We start from the raw sequence: 25,337 nt of genomic DNA on the forward strand, positions 1-25,337 counted from the left end.
CCAGGGTTTATTATCCTGTTGGGAAAATAAGATATATACCTGAACTATTAAGTAGAATAGCTTTATAGATTAACATAATAAATGTCACATCATTTAACAGACATTTGGAGACTATAGTGAAAAACGTGTCTTTGGCAGTGGCAATAAGGAAGCAAGTTGGAGGAGGGAGCTGTAACTATTTTGGAGCCACTTGGGAAAGAGTCACTTGGATATAGACCTGGGACAAAGGAAGGAGGCATTTTAGGCCAGGGAAACAGTATTAACAATAGCTTAGATGGCAAGGAGTGTGGTGTGTTCATGCCTACATAGAGAGGATGCTGGGGGAAGAGGTGATAGTAACAAGATAACTGGCCAGAGGGAAAAGTTCCAATTTCAGAGGAATTGGCATTTAATTAAGATAGGTGAAATGAGGCAATGATAGGTCTTCAAATTTAGGCAGCGAATGGATTAGAGTTGATTCAGTGATCTTGATTTATTAGGTGATAGAGAGTAATCAGAAGTTCTCAAATAAGGCAAGTAAACTAAGAAATCAGTGTTTGAGCAAGAGTTTTCTCTAGCACTAGCATGCAGAGTAGATTATATGAGAGATTAAATGCAAGGGGACCAGTTAGGAAATAAATTCAGTAACTGAGGCAAGAGATCCTGAGAGCCAATACTAGGGTGGGAGCAAAGATTATGAAGGGGAGGAGATGAATTTACGAGAATGCTAAAGAACTGACTGAATCAGCTGCCTGATAGAGTGTGAAAAGTAAAGGAATTTGAGGGTCACATATTCTCCTAAAACCCAGAAGGCCAGTTATTTTTGCTATTAATAGAAAGTGTCTAGAGAAACTGAAGTAAAATATGAGTTTAATTTTAAACATGGGTTGTAGGTGATGACCTCTAGGAGTGTGATTGAGAAATTGGGACTGGAAATAAGAGATTTAGGTCAAATCAACATAAAAGTTGATAGATGACACCATTAGGGAAAACAAACTCCAAAAGAATAAGTGTTTAGAAAAGAAAGGGCAGAAACTAATTCACAGTTACGGGCCGGGGGGCGGGGAGTGAAGGAAACCAAAAGGATCATTAAAGGAAGAGAATCATGGTAGCCCTATTTCATGCAAGCAACACCCCAGCCATTGCCAAAGCCTAATGACTAGATCCTTAAATATCTCTGGATAGGGAATGGAAAAGGGTACAGCTTCTTTGTAAGATAGCATGGTGGTTTCTTACAAAACTAAACACACTCTTACCACACAATGCAGCAATAACAGGCCTTGGTATTTACCCAAAGGAGCTCTAAACTTATGTGCACACAGAATCTTATACACAGATGTTTAGAGCAGCTTTATTCATAATTGCCAAAATGCAGAAGCAACCAAGATGCCATCAATGGGTGAATGGATAAGTTAAGTGGTGTATATTCAGACAATGGAATATTCTTCAGCACTAAAAAGAAATTAGCTAATAAGCCATGAGGACTTCTCTGATGGCTCACTGATCAAGAACCTGCTTGCCAGTGTAAAAGATACCGGTTTGATCCCCGGGTCAGAAAGATCTCCTGGAGAAGGAAGTGGCAATCCACTCCAGTATTCCTGTCTGGGAAATCCCATGGACAGAGGAGCCTGGCAGGCTACAGTCCATGGGGTCGAAAAAGAGTCAGACACAACTAGCAACTACAACAACAACAACAACAACTACATCATGAAGACTCATGTAGTATCATGACTAAGAGCACAGGCTCCGGAATTAGCTGGCTTGGGTTAAAACACGATAGCACCATTATTGATTAGCTGTGTGACTCTGAACAAGCTACCTAACCTCTTCACGTCTTCAGAGACAGAATTTTCTCCAGTGGTGGTTGTGAGCATTCAATGCAAGCACGCATGAAAAGAGTCAAGGAGGGGTTTAGCACCCCTCAGCGCTCAGTGTCAGCTGGGCTCCTCATTGCCTTGGATAAGTGCCTCATCATTTTTCTCCTGCAAACTCCAGATAGCCTCCTAATTGTCATTCTGCCTTGTGCTCCAGTCATATCTGATTGCTCTACCTTGGTCTCTCCCTATTCCAGGGTATTATGTCTCTGCTTGAAAGCCACAGTAGGTTATCTACTTCCATAGGATGACATCTAACGACTTTTACATAGAATTCGAGGCGGTTCATCATCTGGCCATTTCCAACTTTTCTCCCATCATTCATCCTCACATGCAGAGGCTCCATCACATAGAACTGTTTCCTGACAATCCTAAGTGTACCACAATCTTACACATCCATGTCTGTACAAGCAGTTCTATTAGAAACTCTTTTGCCCCCTGTGCAAAGTCATACTCATTAAGATTCAGGTCCAGTTAAAAATAATACATACATGAAGGTTGTCACAGTGGATATTGTGGTTGTCTCTTCAATAGCTGTTCCACTCTTCTCCCATTCCATACATGCCCTATGGTCTGCTGTGGGGACTGGATCTTACCCCAGCTCTAAATCAGGACCTCACTGATAACTGGTATAGGGACAGGAATCTGACCTAAATAGCTCCAATAATAGTACAATTGATTCTAGCTTACTAGTACGTCCTCGTCTCTGAGACTGTTGATCCTCTTTGTTCTTCTTCAAGACTGCTTTGTTATTTTAAACCTTTTGCATTTCTAGATCCATTTTAGACCACCTTATCAATTGCCAGAAAAAAAAATAAGGCTGCTGAGATTTTGACTGGGAATGAACTGAATCTACAATTTGGGAAGATTTGATACTGTAATAATATTGAGTCTTTCCTAAGTGGTAAACATTATATATCTCTATTTCTTTAGGTCTTGAAAAAAATCCTCCCATATATATTTTGTGATTTTCAGCATAAATGTCTTACTCATCTTTTGTTACATTTTGATGCTGTGGTAATGGTATTTTTAAAGTTTCATTTTTATGTTAATTGCTTATATATAAAAATAGTTAATTTGTGAATATTCATCTTCGAGCTAAGATTCTTGCTAGATTTACTTACTAATTTTCAAACTTTCAAATTTGTATATTCTTTTGGATTTAAATATATATATATATAATTGTGTTATCTGTGAATACCAATGGTTTACTGTCTTCTTTCCAAATTTTATAACTTTTTTCTTCCCTCATTGCACTGGCTAGGACTCCAGTACAATGTCAGATAGAAACGGTGATAATGTGGATACTTGCCTTGCTCCTAAACTCAGGAGAAAAGGATTAAACATTTCACATTTAAGTGTGAGGTTAGCTGTTAGATTTCTGTTCAATTCAGTTCAGTCACTCAGTCATGTCCGACACTTTGTGAAACCAGGCTTCCCTGTCCATCACCAACTCCTGGAGCTTACTCAAACTCACGTCCATCGAGTTGGTGATGCCATCCAACCACCTCGCCCTCTGTCGTCCCCTTCTCCTCCTGCCTTCAATCTTCAAAGCATCAGGGTCTTTTCCAATGAGTCAGTTCTTCGCATCAGGTGGCCAAAGTATTGAAGCTTCAGCTTCGGCATCAGTCCTTCCAATGAATATTCAGGACTGATTTCCTTTAAGATTAGCTGGTTTGATTTCTGTAGATTCCCTTTATTGAAATAAGGAAATTCTCTTCTATTCCTAGTTTGGTGAAAATTTTTATCATGAACGAGTATTAATGATTTCTTCTAGATTAACAGAGATAATTCTATGTTTTTATTTTTCCTTTATTTGGTTAACTGAGTTACATGTATTGATTTTCAAATTTTAAACCAATCTGGCTTTCCTGAAACAAAGCTCACTTAGTCATCATGTACTATCCCTTCTTTATATATCAGTGGGGTTAATTTGCTAATATCTTGGTTAGGATTTATACATTTCAGGTTTATGAGAATACTGACCTATAATTTTCCTTTCTTGTAATGAATCAGAGTTTGGAAGTTTGGTGACATATTCACTGTCTCTATTTACTGGAAGAGTTTGAATGCCTTTTTAAAAAAGATTTTATTTGAAGTAACTTTAGATTTAGAAGAGTTGTAAAGTTAGTTGAATACCTTTAAAATTAGCTTTGTTAAAGTATAATTTACATTCAATAAAATGTACAAGTGTTAAGAGCACAGATTGATGAGTTTTGATAAAAGCATTCCCCTGCATAACCATAAGCCCAAACAAGTTACAGAATGTTTTCACTAGTCCTGAAAGTTCCCTACTTCCCCTTCCCAGTTAAGCTCCCTTGACACTTTGGGTTATCACTGATTCCGTTCTCTATCACCATAGATGAGTTTTGCCTGTCCTAGACTTCATACAAATTGAACTCTACAGCATGTACTCTTTCATTACTGAGTTTTTTTTTTCCCCTCAACATAATGCCTGTATTATTCCATGTTGTTGCATGTATCAACAATTTTATTGCTAAGAGTATTCAGTTTATAAATACAACACAATTTATTTATATATTCAACTGCTGAATATATAATATTGACTGTTGATGGAAATTTTAGTTGTTTTCAGTTTGGGATATTACAAATAATCTGCTATCAACATTTGTGTACAAGTCTTTTGTGAATATATACTTTTATTTCTTTTAGGTAAATACTTAGGAGTGGGTTAGAGGGCAGGTGAACCTTTGACATGACAAGAAACTGCTACACTGTGTTCTGAACTGGCTGTGGGCAGTCAATAGGCATAGCGACATAGGAGCGCTACAGTACAATCACATCCTCGTCAATAACTGGGATTGTTAGTTTAAGCCAGTAGTGTGATCTTCCAATCTCCCCCATTTTGGTAAGTCACTGGGGTATCCATCAGTTCAAACCACAATCTATTACTAATCCTTGATTCCACTTTCTCTCTTGCCCCAAAGAAGTCAAGCTAAAGCCTTGAATCCAACCATTTCATCCATTTATCTCCCACTCCACATTTATGCCCTTAGCCCTAGCCCAAACCACGCATCTTTCCCCTGGTCTACTAAAGTAACCAAATAATTCTTTTTGTTTCCAACTTAGATCCTTCACAGTTGATCCCCCAGGAGGCAGTTAAAGTGGTCCTTTTAAAATGTAAATCTGATTACATCTTTCTCTTCTTAAAAGCTGTCCAGTTGTGTCCCAATTCCTACTGCAAGATTAATAAAATGCCTATTCCTTACCTAGTTTATAAAGCCCTATCTACATCTCTTACTCCACCCCTACCTACCTGCCGGGAGCCAGCGTGAGGAATTCCGCCCGTGGCAAAGGTCATGAGGAAGGAGGCTCAGCATACGAAAAGGCGGGATCGAGCCTCAGGAGTCCCCCTGGAAATTCTCGAGCATCTACCCCAAAAACCAGAGTCTGCCTACTTTCTGCTTTGTGCTCTCACCTACACCTCTGACTTTAGGGGGGGCTGTCCCCCACCACCTCTCTCTGAAAAAAGAGTTAACTTACAGCTCTAGTTAATAAAGTTCCTGGGCATGACAAGAGTGTTTCAACCTACAAACTCCTTTGGAAGTCCTCTAGCCTGCCTGAATAGGTTCTTCCGGCCACATGTGATTGTTCACAGCCTCCCAACCGTGAGAGGCATGAGATGTTCTAAACTGTCTAAATACAGATTCCTTTGAGCAGTTAAAAGATTGATTAGAAATTGTATTGGTGAAGGGTTTTTCACTGGTTGGGCCAATGTTTGCTGCTAAATTTCCATATCCCTTACCTGCTGTGTCCCTTTAATGTTTGTAACCTCGGACCCTTGAGTTAATTCTTTTCTTGTTATAGCCCACCACACCTTTGCCCTACAGGAATGCAACTTTATCTAATGCTTTGGAGGGTGGCACCTGACTTTAGAATAATCACCTTTAGAGAAAAATAAGTTTTCTGAAGAAAGGATCTTAAAATGTTAACAGGCCTCTTGGCCAGAAGATGATGTAAATCACCTAAACTTTTGCATATGATAAGTTTGCAGGAAGAAAGCCTGGCTTACTGCTGACTCTACCCCTTCCCCCATTATCCTCTATGCACAACTTAAGGTATAAAACCTACTTTGGAAAATAAAGTGCGGGCCTTGTTCACCAAAACTTGGTCTCCCCATGTCGTTCTTTCTCTCACCTTCTGGCTGAATTTCCATCTGGGGCGTGGAGGCTTGTCAAGCCCACTAATTTTGCCTGGGCTTCTAAGATCTGACCGGGGAGGCCTTAGTGTCTCCTCTCCTTCGGGAGAACGGGAGGATGCCTGCGGCCTACGTAGGTGATGCAAATTCCTTATTTTGGAATTTTATTAGCTTTCCACGTAAACCAAGTTATTCTGCCTCTTTTCTCCACTGAATTTCCTCACTGAGCTATCCTTATTTAACCACTCTTTATATCCTTAATTAACGTTTAATTAAGCAGTTGTTTCCTGATCTTCGCCGACGCCGTCCCCGCTTCAAATTCAAATTCCCTGGATCCACCGGGGCTGGACCCTAGCACCTACCCATCTCTTCTTCCCTCTTGCTGTGTTCCAGCTGCAGTGGCCTTCTTTCCGATCCTATAACACATTTGTGCGCGTGCTCAGTCCCGACCAACTCTTGGCAACCCCATGGACTGTAGCAGGCCAGGCTCCTCTGTCCACAGGATTCTTTAGGCAAGAATACTCAAATGGGTTGCCATTTCCTCCTCAGGGGATCTTCCTGACCCAGAGATTGAACTGGTGTCTGCACCTCCTGCATTGTCAGTGGATCCTTTACCACTTGAGACACCTAAGAAGCCCTCCAACACACCTTGCTCACATCCAATACTCAATTAGTCAATACTCTAGCTATTCCCTCTGCCTAGAATCTCACAGTACTATAAGACATTATTCTCTCCCAACTTTTCACTTCTTTTTTTCCCTTTCAATGTCATATGAGTCTTGATTTTCCAAGAAAATACCAACTACAAGTTGATCTCACCATGGTTCTTGAGTCATTTCTGAATACAGTTCTAGTGAACTCTTTCTTCCAGGCTCCAGATTTTATAGTCCTGTGATCAGTGCTGGATCCTCATGGTGCTGTCTGGTTACCCTGCTGCCTGTCTGATGAGGGACTCAGCGCCCCAAAGAACCAAAGGGCCAAAGTTTCCTCCCTGTAACAGGGTCTCCCCTTCTTCCTGCTCCTGCCTGAGACAAATGCCACCATTGCTACTGGCTGGGCTTCATCTCAGTGCTGGGGGACAGACAAGGTCAATGTTCCTGCTGTCATGTTCCAGTTAACCATTTCATCAGTTGTTCTGGGTCTTCTTGTTCTGAGCTTCTAACACTTCCAGGCACAGAGCCCCTTGGTATAACACTGTCTCACATTCTGGGGGAGAAGGCAATAGCAACCCACTCCAGTACTCTTGCCTGGACAATCCCATGGACAGAGGAGCCTGGTGGGCTGTGGTCCATGGGGTCACTATGAGTCGGGCACAACTGAGCGATTTCACTTTCACTTTTCACTTTCATACACTGGAGAAGGAAATGGCAACCCACTCCAGTGTTCTTGCCTGGAGAATCCCAGGGACAGGGGAGCCTGGTGGGCTGCCATCTATGGGGTCTCACAGAGTCAGACACGACTGAAGCGAGTTAGCAGCAGCAGCAGCACATTCTGGTACAAAGTCCGGATCTGAGCGTTCCTTTTGATTTCAGGCTTTTGGGAACATTTTACTATTATTAATCCACTAAGAGGATCCTTGTTTTGGAGATGTACAGTATAAAACCAAGATAGAATAAGTATTATTTCAGCACTAGTAGGTTGGCTATTTTCTACATCTGATTGACTACTGAAATTAGGCTGATGCAAATGTTAGAGAACCTAAAAGCTACAGAACCTACACCTGTCCAAGTGTTCAAGGTCACACTGTCAGGTGGTCTCCCAAGGGTACAATGGCTTCAACACTAACTCTCACCATTTTGCTCCAAGACTCATTCTTTTCCTAAACTGCTTGGAGATTTGTGATCTATAATGGTCGGGCTATAATGTAGACAAGGGTCTTTTTTTCCCTTTTCAGAAATAAAAAATAAAGGACTAGGCAACTAATATAGTTACATTTAATTTTAATTAAATAGTCTAGAAAGAACTCAAGATTTTGACATTCTTCCTGAAAAAGAATCATTTTTAAAAGGTATTGGAAGGGAAGATATATTTAAATGAAATAATTTTTCTAAGTCAAAAGATGAAAATACAATTATGATAGAAAATACAGTTTAAGTAAATAGTTCTTTTAGTGTATAAATTGGCATAGAACTGTATAAAGGAAAACTTACCTGTTAAGTTTATCTGGCTCTTTTGGTGACTCAGAACCATCATCTTTTGCTATAAGGAAAAATATGAAAAGATTCTGGTTTACTTAAGGAAGACTGAATATATGTCCCTATGTGCATTCTTTCCAAAGCCCCAATAAGATGGTAAGAAAGGAATAAAAATAAGGTGTATGGAGAAGGAAATGGCAACCCACTCCAGTATTCTTGCCTGGCGTATACCCATGGACAGAGGAGCGTGGCAGGCTAAAGTCCATGGGGTTGGGGAAAAAAAAAAGGTGTAAAACCTCAAGAAGAGCAAAAGAAAGATGGCAAGAAAAATGTTCAAGATAGAAAGCAGATGTCAAGTGGTAACCATCTTAACAAGTCATAGAAATGTGAAACCTAATGACATGATGAGAGAAGGCCAATAAAAAACACACAGATTTACACTTCAGAACTTGAGAAACAACTTAGGAATTGGAGGTACCAGATATCCCTGACAGGTGAAATGTATAGTGTGGATACCAAAGACATAGCCTTCATCCTATGCAACCAGACAACCACCACTGCCTAGGCAGGAGGGAAGATACCTTATTCTGGAGAGACTGAGCCAGAGAGATTCAGGGGACAGCAGAACAAGAGTATGGTAAGGGACTGATGACAGAGAATAAATCAAATAGATCATACTGAATAAGCAATATTCCTTACTCTCTCTCCTTATCCAGCTCCTAGAGTATAGGTAGTTAACCTTTCTCTCTTCAGACATATGACTGGAGGATTTATCTCAGAATAAACAGTTAAGCCTAGCTAATGGTAAGGTCAGATCCTCAGTGAATAATCCTATAATGAAACAAAACCATCAGCAAGTCTAGCCTGTATCCAAAATTTCCAGTCTTTTCAATGAATGATTGTCATTCATTATTTTCATTCATCATTCCATGATTTTCACATATCATACAGATGCACAGTTAAAGATGGGTAGATAATTGAGTAAAGTCCTTATTATGAATTATAACAATGAGAACAAATAAACAGGAAGAAAAAAGAAATGAGAAACATACTTTTCTGGATGTTTTCCAGAATAGAACAAAAAAACAGAGAGAAGGATAATTGGAGAAAATAGATTTTTAAAAATGTTTGCATAACAGATCAGTAGATCCTACATCCAAATCTTTGGAGATTTAGAAGAGAGAACAGGGAAACTGGAGGGGAAGGGAATGATAAAAGAAATCAAATGAGAAAAAAGCCCAAAACTAAAGAATTAGAGCTCGAGATTCAAACAGCCTATGAAATGCCCTACATGATGAATGAGGAGGAAAAAAAATGAAATTATATCAAGAAATATTATCAAGAAATTTCAGACCACTGGGAATAAAGAGAAGATTTTAAAAGTTTCCACTGAAAATAAATCACATGTGGAGAAGCAGACATCTGAATGAAAGCAGACTTCTTAAGGGTAATACTGGGAACTAGTCTTTACAATTCTGAAAGAAAACTATTTTCAAACTAAAGTGTAACCAAATTATGAACATATGAGAGTGGAGTGAATACATTTTTAGGCATGTGAAGTAATGAAAGATTTAGCTTTCCTGTCCTAGGAAGCTCCTGGCAGAAGTGTTTCAACAAAATGAAGGAGCAAACCAACCAGGAAGAAAAGGAGAGATCATGTAAGAGCTCCCATTCAGTAGGTGGGCAGAAAGGTCTTCCCAGGATTCCTGTGAGAGAACTGCCAGTTCAGAACTAGAAGAGGAGGATGAATGAGCGCCTAGCAAAGGAGTTTCCCAGGGGGAAAACCAAACAATACCAAAACTGTTCTTCACAGTTTTGTCAGAAAGTTTGGGAGAAGAATAAATGGTAGATATTCTTCCAAAACACAAACCAAAATAAATCCAAAAAACAAAACCAGGGGAATAAAAATACAGGCCATTTGTCCAAGAAAAGAAAAGTCAGTCAGGACTCATCTGTGAAGAATATTTACAAAGTCATATTAATGTAAATGAATGATACTAGGAGAATAGGGGAGAGAAAATGTGAGTGGAGATGGCATCATAAGATTTCAATCTTTATCTTTCAGAAGAAGCCCATGAGTCATATCTAAACTGAAAATCCTAGAATTTTAGTATGGAATACACTTAGAAATAGAGTGTTAATTCCAAAAGAAACAGCTAAATGTGCTGAAAGCTGTTGGTACCTTGTGGGGGGTGGGGGCAGCTTTTAGTTATGGATGGTGGGGGTTATAAATCTGCTGTATTTCCTTAAAAACTGATTTGGATTATTTGTCCTTTAAAGCTATGAATAAATACTTCTTTGATAGAAAATAAATACTTAAGATTTTTAGTAAAACTGCTTTAAAACTTAGCTTAAAAGCTATTAGACTCTCTGGTGCAATGAAGTACAAACAGAAAAAACGAGGTTTGTAACCCCAGCAAACAGATCCACACACACTATCCCTGTTAAAGTCACAATTTTTACATTGCCTGACACCTGTAGATATCAGATCTATCTGTGATAATACTGTAATCATCAACAACAAAATTATGGTTGAATGATGGTGCTAAAGCTCATGTTCCTTAATTAGTAAGTTATACTACTGGACTAAGTTCCTTTCTGCTGATATTCAGAAAGAATATTTTTCCAGAGGAAATGGAATTCTTATAGGAATACTCAACAACCAATACTCCCTTTGAAGAAAAAAAAACCTGAAATTCTGAGACTTCATCTGCTTCAGCTGTAGAAACAAGTTTCTTTAAAACTTGTTTTATTGTAATGAGGACTTTAAAAAGAACAGTGAACAAATTGAGAACTTAAACTGAAGAAGAATCAAATGCTTATCACATCTTCCTCATTGTAAGCAGAATGGGATGTATTTGCACAATCATTTTTTTTTAAGTACTACATAATGTGAATTAGTAGTATAATCTCCCTAATATTTCTATAATTCTTCTGTATTCTTGTATTTTGACTGTCAGTAATTAAATTATAGTTTATTTAGATAAGAATCTGAAACTTAGTAGAATGACTCTCCTTTAACAAAAGCTAAAGGAATATGCCTAGCTAAGAGAAAAATTATTACCTTAGGTTTGGCTACTATTATTTATTTTTATATTCTTATACATTTTGTTTCAACCAAAGATTTTTTTTTAATTATATGAACTCTATGCTTTGAATAGGGCTTCCCAGGTGGCTCAGTGGTAAAGAATGCACCTGCCAATGCAGGAGACACAGGAGATGCTGGTTTGATTCCTGCGTTGGGAAGATCCCCTCCCCTGGAGGAGCAAATAGCTACCCACTTCAGTATTCTTGCCTGGGAAATCCCATGAACAGAGAAGTCTGGTGGGTTATAGTCCACGGGGTTGTAAAGAATCAGACACAACTGAGTGACTGAGTATGCACGTGTGCATCCTTTAAATATCAAAATAAACATGATAACAAAAAACAATTTGACCATATTACCACACAGAAGTAAAAATTCACTTGGACAAACTGAAAATAAAAGATAAGATGTATGAGCTTACAGTAGTTTCTCATTATTGGCAGGAGATACCCTCCAAATCCCCCAGTTCAGTTCAGTTCAGTCGCTCAGTTGTGTCCGACTCTTTGCGACCCCATGAATCGCAGCATGCCAGGCCTCCCTGTCCATTACCAACTCCCGTAGTTCACTCAGACTCACGTCCATCGAGTCAGTGATGCCATCCAGCCATCTCATCCTCTGTCGTCCCCTTCTCCTCCTGCCCCCAATCCCTCCCAGCATCAGAGTCTTTTCCAATGAGTCAACTCTTCGCATGAGGTGGCCAAAGTACTGGAGTTTCAGCTTTAGCATCATTCCTTCCAAAGAAATCCCAGGGCTGATCTCCTTCAGAATGGACTGGTTGGATCTCCTTGCAGTCAAGTCCCCCAGTGGTGCTTAAAAACATGGACAGTATGAAACCCTATACACATTATGTTTTGTTCCCTATACAAACATACTTATTATGAAGTTTAATTTGTAACTTAGGCACAGTAAGAGGTTAACAAGAATAACTAATAATAAGACAGAACAATTGTAACAACATATTGCAAGAAAAGTTATGTGAATGTGGTCTCTTTCTCTCTCAAAATATCTTGGACAAGCTTAATATCTTATTTCCATCTTAACTAAGCACTTATACTTTGTGGCCATATCTTTTGCAGTTTGAGGTATGACAGCAAAATTAGCATGGATTTCTTTCTCCTTCACAATTTCATGGATAGAAGATTTGTTCTTACTGTAAATTGTAGCAACCTCAGATATGAGATTTTTTCTTACTAAGTCAAGAACTTTCACTTAAAGGAAGCCCTTTATGGCTTCTCTTGACATGTGTGAATGGCCAGCAGCACTACTCTTGTGTTTTGGGGTCATGATTAAGGGTCACTTGATCAGAAGCACTAAGATACCTCAGATTATCAGACAGTTCCTTTGATAACACAGATGGCTACTAAGTGACTAACAGGTGAGAGATGCTGAACAAAGAGATGATTCACATGCTGGGCAGGATGAAGCCGGATGGCAAGAGATTTCATCATGCTACTCAGAATGATGCACAATTGAAAACTCATGAATCATTTATTTCTGGAATTTTCCATTTAATACTTTTAGACCGCAATTGACTACAGATAGCTAAAAATGTAAAGTGAAATGGTAGATAAGTGGGGACCACTATATATGAAATCCCTTTGTAACAGAAAGTCTCTAATTTACTCAGAATCTAGGAGGCAACACAGTTATTTTATACATTGTGTCTTCCAGACCTCCAAGTTTTCATAAACAAATTGAAATATAACTAACTTGGGAGGTACTTGAAAAATCCCCTTGTCCAACTCCTGACACTGGGCAAAATATTCTTTGACAACATCCCTGAAAATCAAGTCATTAAGCTCTGCCAAATGAACAAAAGCTATGAAAGCATACGTTTGGTGATGGGGAGATTACCACCTGTCAACACTGTCTTGCCCGTTCGTAAGTGACTTGAATAGTTAGAAAATCTTTCCTTGTGTTTGGTCGGCTGGGACCTGCTGGATGGACTTTCCCCTGAGGGATGCTGCAAATGCAACATCTAGGAAGATCAGCTAACCCAATGACTGTAACTGACTGCCCAAACTGGAATGAAGGGAGTGAAGGGGGAGTGAAGGGGGAACTCAACATGATTACCCCAGGACTGCTCCAGGCAGTTTGGTATGTGTGAGCACCCAAACTATAAGTAAGGGGGTCAGAGCCCAGGTCACAAGGAGAAGAGGCTGCCGAGACATGGGAACGTCATTGGGATCTCCAAAAGTTGGGTTTGAGCTCACAGCTTCTGCATTCTTGTCAATCCAGCAAGGCAAAGACCTAGCTCTTCAGGCACACAGCAGATGGTAGGCAAACTTGGGGGAATGAGAGGCACTGGCATGTCTACATACCAAATGGGAGTCTTGGGCTTAGGATAACAAAATTAATTCCAGACCACTGATTATCAGAGAAAAAAAAAAAGTCCCTGGTGTATTCAAGTATGTTCTGACACAAAATAGGGTGAAACCTGTATATCATGGACATCAGTGGCTATAACCTCCCAGTTCTGGGGAAGATATGACTGACTTGTAGCTTTAATATTAGTCTGATGTTAGTATCCTGGAACGATGGAGAAGAAATTTCCCTTTTCTATAGGAAATCCCTTCAGATATTTGAAAACGGATTTTACAACTGCCTTTTAGCTTTCCTTCCATTAGCTAAGTGTACAGTTTCTTCAGCACAGGAAATGTGAGACTCCAAGTTGAGCATGCTTACATGAGGGCACAACAAACCAGAGTCAGGAAAGCTATCATCTTATACATGCTTGGTAAATTATTACTATTATTAATTAATTATTATTCACATTAGGCTTCTGTTCAAAGAGTTTTCTGATGGTTTTTCATAGACCAACGTTCTGCCATGAAGCCAGGTCTCTTCTGTACTTGGAAATTTAATTCTTTGATTCCAAATGGATGACTTTATGTTCATTGCATTAAATTGGAGGTTTTCATTGCATTACCCCATTGGAGGGGCAATGGGAATATCCAGGTTGGCTCTCTGGCCTTGTAGCTTAGCTCTGTGTGGCCTTGGGCTAATCCTTTCATCTTGATCCTCAGCTTCCTCACTGAGGAAGAGGCTGAGGATCAGGTGGATAAATGCACGTGAAAGCACTTTGTAAACTATGAAGTAAAATCAGGACCCAAGTTTATGTGTTTTTTATTCATTCAATCTACAAATGTTTATTCAATACCTATAGCCAGACACTGCTACTAGGCATTGACAACATTGTTGTAGCCTAAAATTAATGCCTACAGAGATGATACAGTTAGCTACCTCTTGAGTTTCTCATGTATGTAATTAATTATCTACTCCAGTTCTGTGTTATTTGAGAATGGGATGATAATTTCTTCTATGTACTTTCTGCTGCTGCTACTGCTACTGCTAAGTCGCTTCAGTCGTGTCCGACTCTGTGAGACCCCATAGATGGCAGCCCACCAGGCTCCCCCGTCCCTGGGATTCTCCAGGCAAGAACACTGGAGTGGGCTGCCATTTCCTTCTCCAATGCATGAAAGTGAAAAGTGAAAGTCAAGTCGTTCAGTCGTGTCCAACTCTTAGCGACCCCATGGACTGCAGCCCACCAGGCTCCTCCGTCCATGGGATTTTCCAGGCAAGAGTACTGGAGTGGGGTGCCATCGCCTTCTCTGATGTACTTTCTAGACCTCTTTATTAGTATATTAAATGAATATGAGATCTGATTCTTGCAGTAATGTAGTAGAGACCTTTTTTCCAAGTCATTAAAGTGAAAGTGGCTCAGTCATGTCTGAATCTTTGCGACCCCATGGTCTATACAGTTCATGGAATTCTCCAGGCCAGAATACTGGAGTGGGTAGCTGTTCCCTCCTCCAGGGGATCTTCCCAACCCAGGGATCAAACCGAGGTCTCCTACACTGCAGGCAGATTCTTTACCAGTTGAGCCATCAGGGAAGTCCAAGAATGCTAGAGTGGGGTAGACTATCCCTTCTCCAGTGGATCTTCCTGACCCAGGAACTGAACCAGGGTCTCCTGCATTGCAGGCAGATTTTTACCAGCTGAGCTACCAGGGAAGCCCAAGTCATTATAGGTAATTAATTCTCACTGGATGTTGTTTTTCTCAGAAATCCACATGGTACTATACAACCATCTAATTTAGAGTGAACATGGTTTTTTGCACTTTATTTTCCAGCATAGCAGCCGCTTCTGCTTCATTACAGCAGTCTTTCCCTATGAAGCTGCAGAAAATCATTTTCTTCCTGGCACTAAAGGTACTCCTCCAGTCCTGCTGTGAGGGCAGGCAAGCTGAAAACTATTCACTGTCTTGGATTTCCACATATTTCACCAACACACATAAAGCAAACAGTGAAAACCTGCCAAAGCACTATTTGCTTTGTCGCTCATTTGTTCGGTGATTTGGCAACCTGGACAGCTTTCCTGTCTGGGTTGATGGCAAAGCTGGAGGACTAAAAGGAATGAAGGGTGATACTGGCCTGAGAGAAAAGAAGAAAAGAAAAGGCCACCTTGTCCTCCAGTTTCTTCTCATCCTTCTCTTTCAGGCTAAAACCAAAATCTAATGCACAGAATCATTTATCATGAAAATTCTTTACAACCGGTTAAATTACCATTCACCAGAATATGAGGAATATAGCTTTGTATAGAATATTCTTGTGCAAGGATAGTACTGTAGGGCTTGATGAATGATTAAGAGATACGTATCATTCATTTGCTCATTCCACAAACATTTCCTGAGTGGAGAGGATACAGCAAGGGAATCCTACAGATTCTGGTTGGTCAGAAATATGATCATCTTCAAGAAGTACCATTCCTCTGTGGACACACCAGCCTTAAAATTGTCAAGAGAATTCTGAAGAACTCCGTGACAATCATGACATATTTGAAGATACTGAAAAAGATGCCTGATCAATACTGCATCAGATTCAGATGCTCTGTGGAAAAGCACTTGAACTTCATTGCAAATTGTATGCATTTAATGAACTGGCAGGTCCCAGAAAGGGAAAGAAGAAGAGACCATAGACATCTAGTGAAGAGAAAAAGCACAAGAGAGATCATTTTGGAAGAGTGAGCCTGAGCAGCAAGGCCTGCTGATTGGGGAGGTAACAATGCCAGTTACTGTGTGATGCTGTTGGGTACCGCTGAAAGGAAGGGCAGATTGTAAAGGAAAACGCTATGTCACCAGGAAACCCAACCCTCACCTGTGGCTAACCCCTCCGGGCAAGAGGAGCCAATAGCTTTGCTCTTCTCATTGTAGAGAAAGCAAAGGAGCGATGGAGATGATGGAGTTAAGAGTTAGGAAAGGGTTGTGGGTAAGAAGAGAGTGAAATGACCATGGGTATCAGAAAAACATTGGTCAACAGAACAGAAAGACTGCAAAGCCTCGGTCATTTCCACATAGATTCTTTGAAGGAAAACCTAGAAGGGGACCTCTCTAGAAAAAAAAAAAGTGCTGATGGTTTTCCTAGCCAAGGGGAAAGGAGTCTCAGATTAGTAAGATCTGGTGGTTACTGAGGGTGAAGTCTGAGAAATAGCTACTATAGATCAGAGAGTTAAAAATTGATGTCATATCTTTATGGCACCATTTGTCCATATGACCATGACATTTAAAGATACTAAGCTTACAATTTTTGATAATTAAAAAAAAAAGGATCACACTAAACCAAATGGAGAAAGATGAATATGATACTGCTTATATGTGGACTTTAAAAAAATGACAGAAATGAACCTATATACAATATAGCAATAGACCTACAGACATAGAAAACAAACTTGTGGTTACCAAAGGGGAAAGCGGGGGTAAATTAGGAGTTTGGGATTAACATATATACTCTACTATACATAAAATATATAATCAATAAGGACCTACTGTACAGCACAGGGAATTAAACTCAATATTTTATAATAACCTATAAGAGAAAAGAATCTGAAAAACACATGTATAAAATGATAAATATGTATGTATAACTGAGTCATTTTGCTGTACACCTGAAACCAACACAACGTTGTGTCAATTATACTTCAATTAGAAAAAGAAAGGACTACCCAGACGGATTTGACACAGGTACAACAGGAGAGATCTTAGTATGATTTCATCACTGAAAATGGATACAGAAAATATTGTTGTATGCAAGTTACTTGCTAGATCATTTACTTGCTATGAATAATTAATAACTGGCAAATAACAATAAGTAGTCACTTCTTACATGGCAACGGCCGGTGGAAAAGTCGTAGAATTATTAGTCTGTACAGAGTTTCATCTTTCATCAGTATATGGGCTGCTTCCAAATTCACTGGATTTTCTAGCACTGGATTAGAAAGCATAACCTATAGGAAAACATATAAAACACAGAATTTTTAAAGCGGCTTTTTCTTAGGGCAAAAAGACAAACCAGGACATACAACATTCAAGAAGCATTTATAAATGCCTACAATGTGTCCACCTGGAGACAAAGACAAATGAGACATGGTCCTTATTATCAAGACACTCATGATCTATCTTGGTTTTATACTGTACATTCATGAGCCAAACATCAGGATCAAAGCAAGTTACAAGTTCCTCCCTGTAAATTATTCCTTCCTATCACATAACTTTAAATTGATTTATGTGTAAAGGGAACTAAACATTAGGAAACACTGAAACATTTCATTAAAAAATAATTACATTTTAACATGAGATATTTAGATCATGAATAAACAAACACATGTATTAAAAGCTTGCATGCAATTCAATAGCCCCACAGATTACTGAACGCTTAATTTGATATCACTAGTAGTTTTCTCTGATGGGAAACATTGAAGGGAGTTGGATGGCATCACCGACTCAATGGACATGAATTTAGGCAAACTCCAGGAGATAGTGAGAGACAGGGAGGCCTGGTGTGGTATAGTCCATTGGGTTGGAAAGTGTCAGACATGACTTAGAGGCTGAACAACAAAAACAAGTAGTTTTCTCAACATTCAAAAAATTAAGATCATAGCATGTACAGAGTTTCATCTTTCATCAGTATATGGGCTGCTTTCAAATTCACTGGATTTTCTAGCACTGGATTAGAAAGCATAGCTATAGGAAAACATATAGAACATAGAATTTTTAAAGCAGCTTTTTTCTTAGGGCAAAAAGACAAACCAGTACATACAACATTCAAGAAGCATTTATTAAATGCCTACAATGTGTCCACCTGGAGACAAAGACAAATGAGACATTGTCCTTTCTCTCAAGACACTCATGGTCCCATCCTTCATGGCAAATAAAAGGGGAAAAAGTAGAAGCAGTAACGGATTTTATTTTCCTGGACTCCAAAATCACTGCAGAGACTGCAGCCATGAAATTAAAAGATGCTTGCTCCTTGGAAGAAAAGCTATGACCAACCTAGATAGCATATTAAAAAGCAAAGACATCACTTTGCCAACTAAGGTCCACATAGTCAAAGCTACGGTTTTTTCAGTAGTCATGTACAGATATGAGAGTTGGACCATAAAAAAGGCTGAGCACTGAAGAATTGATGTTTTTGAATTGTGGTGCTAGAGAAGACTCTTGAGAGATCTTTGGGCTACAAGGAGATCAAACCAGTCAATCCTAAAGGAAATCAACCCTAAATATTCATTAGAAGGACTGATGCTGAAATTAAAGCTCTAATACTTTGGCCACCTGATGTGAAGAGCCGACTCATTGGAAAAGACCCTGATGCTGAGAAAGACTGAAGGCAAAAGGAGAAGAGGGTAGCAGAGGATGAGATGGTTGGATGACATCACTGACTCAATGGACATTAGTTTGAGCAAACTCTTGGAGATAGTGAAGGTCACGCAAGTGTGAATGCTGCAGTCCATGGGGCCACAAAGGGACATGACTTAGCAACTGAACAACCATAGTTTTCTACCACTGCTATAACAAATTACCACAAATTTAGCATCTAAATCAACACAAATTTATTCTCTCATATTTCTACAGGTAGGAAACTGGGGTTGGTTGTACTGGCTTCTCAAGATTGCACAAGATTGAAATTAAGGTATCTGCTGGCTGGGCTCTTATTAGAGGTTCTGGGAAGAATGTGTCTCGCAGTTCATTCAAGTTTCTGTTCCTGAATGCAAAACTCCTTCTGCAAAATTTAGTTCGGTTACACAGTTGTATCCAACTCTTTGCGGCCCCATGGACTGCAGCATGCCAGGTTTCCCTGTCCATCACCAACTCCCAGAGCTTGCTCAAACTCACATCCATTGAGTCGGTGATGCCATCTAACCATCTCATCCTCTGTCGTCCTCTTCTCCTCCTGCCTTCAATCTTTCCCAGCATCAGGGTCTTTTCAAATAAGTCAGTTCTTCACATCACGTGGCCAAAGTATTGGAGATTCAGCTTCAGCATGTCTTTCCAGTGAATATTCAGGACTGATCTCCTTTAGGATGGACTGGTTGGATCTTCTTGCAGTCCAAGGGACTCTCAAGAGTCTTCTCCAACACCACAGTTCAAAAGCATCAATTCTTCAGCACTCAGCTTTCTTTATAGTCCAACTCTCACATACATACATGGCTACTGGAAAAACCGTAGATTTGACTACTTTGTTGGCAAAGTAAAGTCTCTGCTTTTTAATATGCTATCTAGGTTGGTCATAGCTTTTCTTCCAAGGAGCAAGCATCTTTTAATTTCATGGTTGCAGTCACCATCTTCAGTGATTTTGGAGTCCCCAGAAATAAAGTCTGTCACTGTTTCCATTGTTTCCCCATCTGTTTGCCCTGAAATGATGGGACTGGATGCCATAATCTTAGCTTTCTGAATGTTGAGTTTTAAACCAGCTTTTTCATTCTCCCCTTTCACTTTTATCAAGAGGCTCTTTAGTTTCTCTTTGTTTTTTGCCATAAGGGTGGTGTCATCTGTGTGTATGAGCTTATTGATCTTTCTCCCTGCAATCTTGATTACAGCTTGTGCTTCATCCATCCATTCATTCATTCATTTGCTTCATTCATTCAGCATTTCACATGATATACTCTATATATTTAAATAAGCAGGGTGACAATATACAACCCTGTCATACTCGTTTCCCTATTTCCCAGTCTGTTGTTCCATGTCCGGTTCTAACTGTTGCTTCCTGACCTGAATACAGATTTCTCAGGAAGCAGGTAAGGTGGTCTGGTATTCCCATCTCTTTAAGAATTTTCCACAGTTTGTTGTAATCCACACAGTCAAAGGTTTTGGCATAGTCAATAAAGCAAAAGTAAAGGTTTTTCTGGAACTCTCTTGCTTTTTCGATAATCCAATGGATGTTGGCAATTTGATCTCTGGTTCCTCTGCCTTTTCTAATTCCAGCTTGAACATCTGGTAGTTCTCGGTTCATGTACTGTTGAAGCCTGGCTTGGAGAATTTGGAGCATTACTTTGCTAGCGTTTGAGATGAGTGCAATTGTGCGATAGTTTGAGCATTCTTTGGCATTGCCTTTCTTTGGGATTGGAATGAAAACTGACCTTTTCCACTCCTATGGTTGTCTGTTAGATAAATTCAGTTCCTGAATTCACCGTTTGTAGAACTGTTTCCTGTTTCTTTGCTGATGGTTAACTGGGGGCTGCCCTCAACCCTGAGACATCTCTTGCTGGTACTTACACTTGGACCTCTATGTCTCAGAGGCAAAAGTGTGGGGAAAAAAACCTTCTTTTGCTTGGACCTCTCCTACCATTTCCTTTCCACCATCTTTACTCCATTTCTCTGAGAAACTCTTGTCTACCTCTTCTATTGGTGAGGGCTCATGTGATTATTTTGGTCATTACTCTGCATAATTCAGGAAACCTTTCTATTTAAGGTAAGCTGATTAGTAATGGTAATTCCTTCTGCAAAATTCCTTCACACCTAGATTAGAGTTTGACTGAGTAACCAGACAGTGGGAGTCTTGGGGACATCTTCAAAATTCTGCCTATAATACTATCTGCACATCTGGATAACATAGTTGACCAGTAGGAACCAAAACATGGTAGTTCTGTTAGGCTATGATCTTATTTATCTGGAATCTCAAAATTAACACAAATTTGAAATATTTATTCAATAATTCAGTATGCTGAATGTTAGATTACAACAAACAAACTAGATAATAAAATACAGCCAAAATAATTCCAACCAGAATCTAGATAATAAAATATAGCCAGAATAATTACAACCAGAATGTCTAAGTGTAGATACAGTTCAGAGTAGATTATTGTGGCATAAGAGTCATGGAAATGATAGCAATCTTTCACTAATAAGACCAGTAATCTGACAGCTGATATTTCAAAAGCAACAAGAATATTCTTTTTTTTTTTCATATTTGGAAAACACACTGGGCTATATTTTCAAGAATATTGCAACTGCTTAAACCAGGATTTGATGTGGATTGCACTGTATCTTTCAAAGTGGGTGGGAAGCAGATGAAACTTTTCTTCAAGAGTAAGCTTTTGCTCTTTGGTTAGAGAGAGAGGCTTACTCAGAGAGACACATTTGGTAGAGTTTATTCAATGGTCTTTGCATTCAGCACTATGCTTAAGAACTTGAATATACACACAAGCTACATTAAATGATTTTTTTTTAAGAATTGGAATGAAAGGAATAATTAACATATACAAATCAGATACCCTGCAGAAATAGCATAAGTCCAGCTTCCAAAGTAGCCTTATGAAATAAGATAAAAAGCTATCCAGAGGACAAATAAATTTGAAGCATCAATAAACAACTATACCAGTTCAGTTAAGTCGCTTGGTGGTGTCAAACTCTTTGCAACCCCATGAACTGCAGCACGCCAGGCCTCCCTATCCATCATCAACTCCCGGAGTCCACCTAAACCCATGTCCATTGTGTCAGTTATGCCATCAAACCATCTCATCTTCTGTCGTCCCCTTCTCCTCCTGCCCTCAATCTTTCCCAGCATCAGGGTCTTTTCCAATGAGTCAGCTCTCCGCATCAGGTGGCCAAAGTATTGGAGTGTCAGATTCAACATCAGTCCCTCCAGTGAACACCCAGGACCGATCTCCTTTAGGTTGGATCCCCTTGCAGTCCAAGGGACTCTCAAGAATCTTCTCCAACATCACAGTTCAAAAGCATCAATTCTTCGGTGCTCAGCTTTCTTTATAGTCCAACTCTCACATCCATACATGACCACAGGAAAAACCGTAGCTTTGACTAGACGGACCTTTGTTGGCAAAGTAATGTCTCTGCTTTTGAATATGCTGTCTAGGTTGGTCATAACTTTCCTTCCAAGGAGCAAGTGTCTTTTAATTTCATGGCTGCAATCACCATCTGCAGTGATTTTGGAGCCCAGAAAAATAAAGTCCAGCCACTGTTTCCCCATCTATTTGCCATGAAGTGATGGGACCAGATGCCATGATCTTAGTTTTCTAAATGTTGAGCTTTAAGCCAACTTTTTCCACTCTCCCTCTTTCACTTTCATCAAGAGGCTCTTTAGTTCCTCTTCACTTTCTGCCATAAGGGTGGTGTCATCTGCATATCTAACATTATTGGTATTTCTCCCGGCAATCTTGATTCCAGCTTGTGCTTCTTCCAGCCCAGCATTTCTCACAATGTACTCTGCATGTAAGTTAAATAAGCAGGGACAATATACATCCTTGACAGACTCCTTTTCCTATTTGGAACCAGTCTGTTGTTCCATGTCCAGTTCTAACTGTTGCTTCCTGACCTGCATACAGGTTTCTCTGAAGGCAGATCAGGTGGTCTGGTATTCCCATCTCTTTCAGAAATGTCCACAATTTATTGTGATCCACACAGTCAAAGGCTTTGGTATAGTCAATAAAACAGAAACAGATGTTGTTTTGGAACTCTCTTGCTTTTCTGATGATCCAACAGATGTTGGCAATTTGATCTCTGGTTCCTCCGACTTTTCTAAAACCAGCTTGAACATCTGGAAGTTCATGGTTTACGTATTGCTGAAGCTTGGCTTGGAGAATTTTGAGCATTATTTTACTAGTGTGTGAGATGAGTGCAATTATGTGGTAGTTTGAGCATTCTTTGGCATTGCCTTTCTTTGGGATTGGAATGAAAACTGACCTTTTCCAGTCCTGTGGCGACTGCTGAGTTTTCCAAATTTGTTGGCATATTAAGTGCAACACTTTCAGAGCATTATCTTTTAGGATTTGAAATAGCTCAACTGGAATTCCATCACCTCCACTAGCTTTGTTTGTAGTGACGCTTCCTAAGGCCCACCTGACTTCACATTCCAGGATGTCCAGCTCTAGGTGAGTGTGAATGATCACACCTTCGTGATTATCTGGGTTGTGAAGATCTTTTTTGTATAGTTCTTCTGTGTATTCTTGCCACCTCTTCTTAGTATCTTCTGCTTCTGTTAGGTCCATACCATTTCTGTCCTTTATTGAGCCCATCTTTGCATGAAATGTTCCCTTGGTATCTCTCATTTTCTTGAAGAGATCTCTAGTCTTTCCCATTCTATTGTTTTCCTCTATTTCTTTGAGCTGATTGCTGAGAAAGGCTTTCTTATCTCTCCTTGCTATTCTTCGGAACTCTGAATTCAAATGGGTATAGCCTTCCTTTTCTCCTTTGCCTTTCACCTCTCTTCTTTCCACAGCAATTTGTAAGGCCTCCTCAGACTGCCATTTTGCCTTTTTCCATTTCTTTTTCTTGGAGATGGTCTTGCTCCCTGTCTCCTGTACAATGTCATGAACCTCTGTCCATAGTTCTTCAGGCACTCTATCATATCTAGTCCCTTAAATCTAGTTCTCACTTCTACTGCATAAGGGATTTGATTTAGGTCATACCTGAATGATCTAGTGGTTTTCCCCACTTTCCTCAATTTAAGTCTGAATAAGGCAATAAGGAGTTCACGATCTGAGCCACAATCAGCTCCTCGTATTGTTTTTGCTGACTGTATAGAGCTTCTCCATCTTTGGCTGCAAAGGATATTATCAATCTGATTTTGGTGTTGACCATCTGGTGATGTCCAAGTATAGAGTCTTCTCTTGTGTTGTTGGACGAGGGTGTTTGCTATGACCAGTGCATTCTCTTGGATGCTGCATCTAAGTCGCTTCAGTCGTGTCCAACTCTGCATGACCCCATAGACAGCAGCCCACCAGGCTCCCCTGTCCCTGGGATTCTCCAGGCAAGAACACTGGAGTGGGTTGCCATTTCCTTCTCCAATGCAGGAAAGTGAAAAGTGAAAGTGAAGATATCTTGGCAGAACTTTGTTAACCTTTGCCCTGTTTCATTCTGTACTCCAAGGTCAAACTTGCCTGTTACTCCGGGTGTCTCTCGACTTCCTACTTTTGCATTCCAGTCCCCTATCATGATACGGACATCTTTTTTGGGTGTTAGTTCTAGAAGATCTTGTAGGTCTTCATAGAACCGTTCAACTTCAGCTTCTTCAGTGTTACTGGTCGGGGCATAGACTTGGATTAGTGTGATACTGAATGGTTTGCCTTGGAAATGAACAGAGATCATTCTGTCATTTTTGAGATTATATCCTAGTACTGCATTTCAGACCTTTTTATTGACTATAATGGCTACTCCATTTCTTCTAAGGGACTTCTGCCCACAGTAGTAGATATAATTAATGGCCATCTGAGTTAAATTCACCCATTCCAGCCCATTTTAGTTTGGTGATTCCTAGAATGTCAATGTTCACTCTTGCCATCTCCTGGTGACCACTTCCAATTTGCCTTGATTCATCGACCTAACATTCCAGGTTCCTATGCAATATTACTCTTTACAGCATCGAATCTTGCTTCTATCACCAGTCCCATCCACAACTGGGTGTTGTTTTTGCTTTGGCTCCATCCCTTCATTCTTTCTGGAGTTATTTCTCCACTGATCTCCAGTAGCATATTGGGCACCTACTGACCTGGGGAGTTTATCTTTCAGTGTCCTATCTTTTTGCCTTGTCATACTGTTCACTGTACCAGTGAGTATACTTTATACTATCCAATTAGTTGAAGCCCATGAATTTGGAGTTCCTTCTGTGGATGAGTCTTGATATTTACTTTAGCTTATATATGAAAGGACAAGTTTTCAAAGAAATCAAGATCATAGAAATTTAGGAGCATATGATTAGCATATTTAGACTTGAAAATATTTTAAAAACCATTTCAAGTATCAACCCCATGGAAAACAGTGTGATAATTATAAATATGTATCACCTGTTATTCAAAAGGTTGTAATCAGAAAGTAATCT

At 39.7% G+C, this 25,337-nt stretch overlaps 1 protein-coding gene across 23 annotated transcripts in view; it reads right to left on the reverse strand.

Moving 5' to 3' along the window:
- The window catches only part of UBE2U (ubiquitin conjugating enzyme E2 U), an 84,728-nt gene that overhangs the window by 34,781 nt on the left and 24,610 nt on the right, over positions 1–25,337 (reverse strand). For 19 of the 23 annotated variants that reach the window (XM_044944896.2, XM_045166140.1, XM_045166138.1 and 16 more), the window contains 2 exons: positions 17,394–17,514; positions 8,163–8,211 (listed from right to left, as the gene is read on the reverse strand). In XM_044944896.2, coding sequence (XP_044800831.2) covers positions 8,163–8,211; positions 17,394–17,514 — 170 coding nt within the window. The remainder of the gene's footprint in view (positions 1–8,162; positions 8,212–17,393; positions 17,515–25,337) is intronic. The other 4 variants (XM_025288545.3, XM_045166144.1, XM_045166143.1 and 1 more) reach the window with 1 other exon arrangement.

The sequence above is a fragment of the Bubalus bubalis genome, chromosome 6 (genome assembly GCF_019923935.1).
Source record: "Bubalus bubalis isolate 160015118507 breed Murrah chromosome 6, NDDB_SH_1, whole genome shotgun sequence".
NCBI lineage: Eukaryota > Metazoa > Chordata > Mammalia > Artiodactyla > Bovidae > Bubalus > Bubalus bubalis.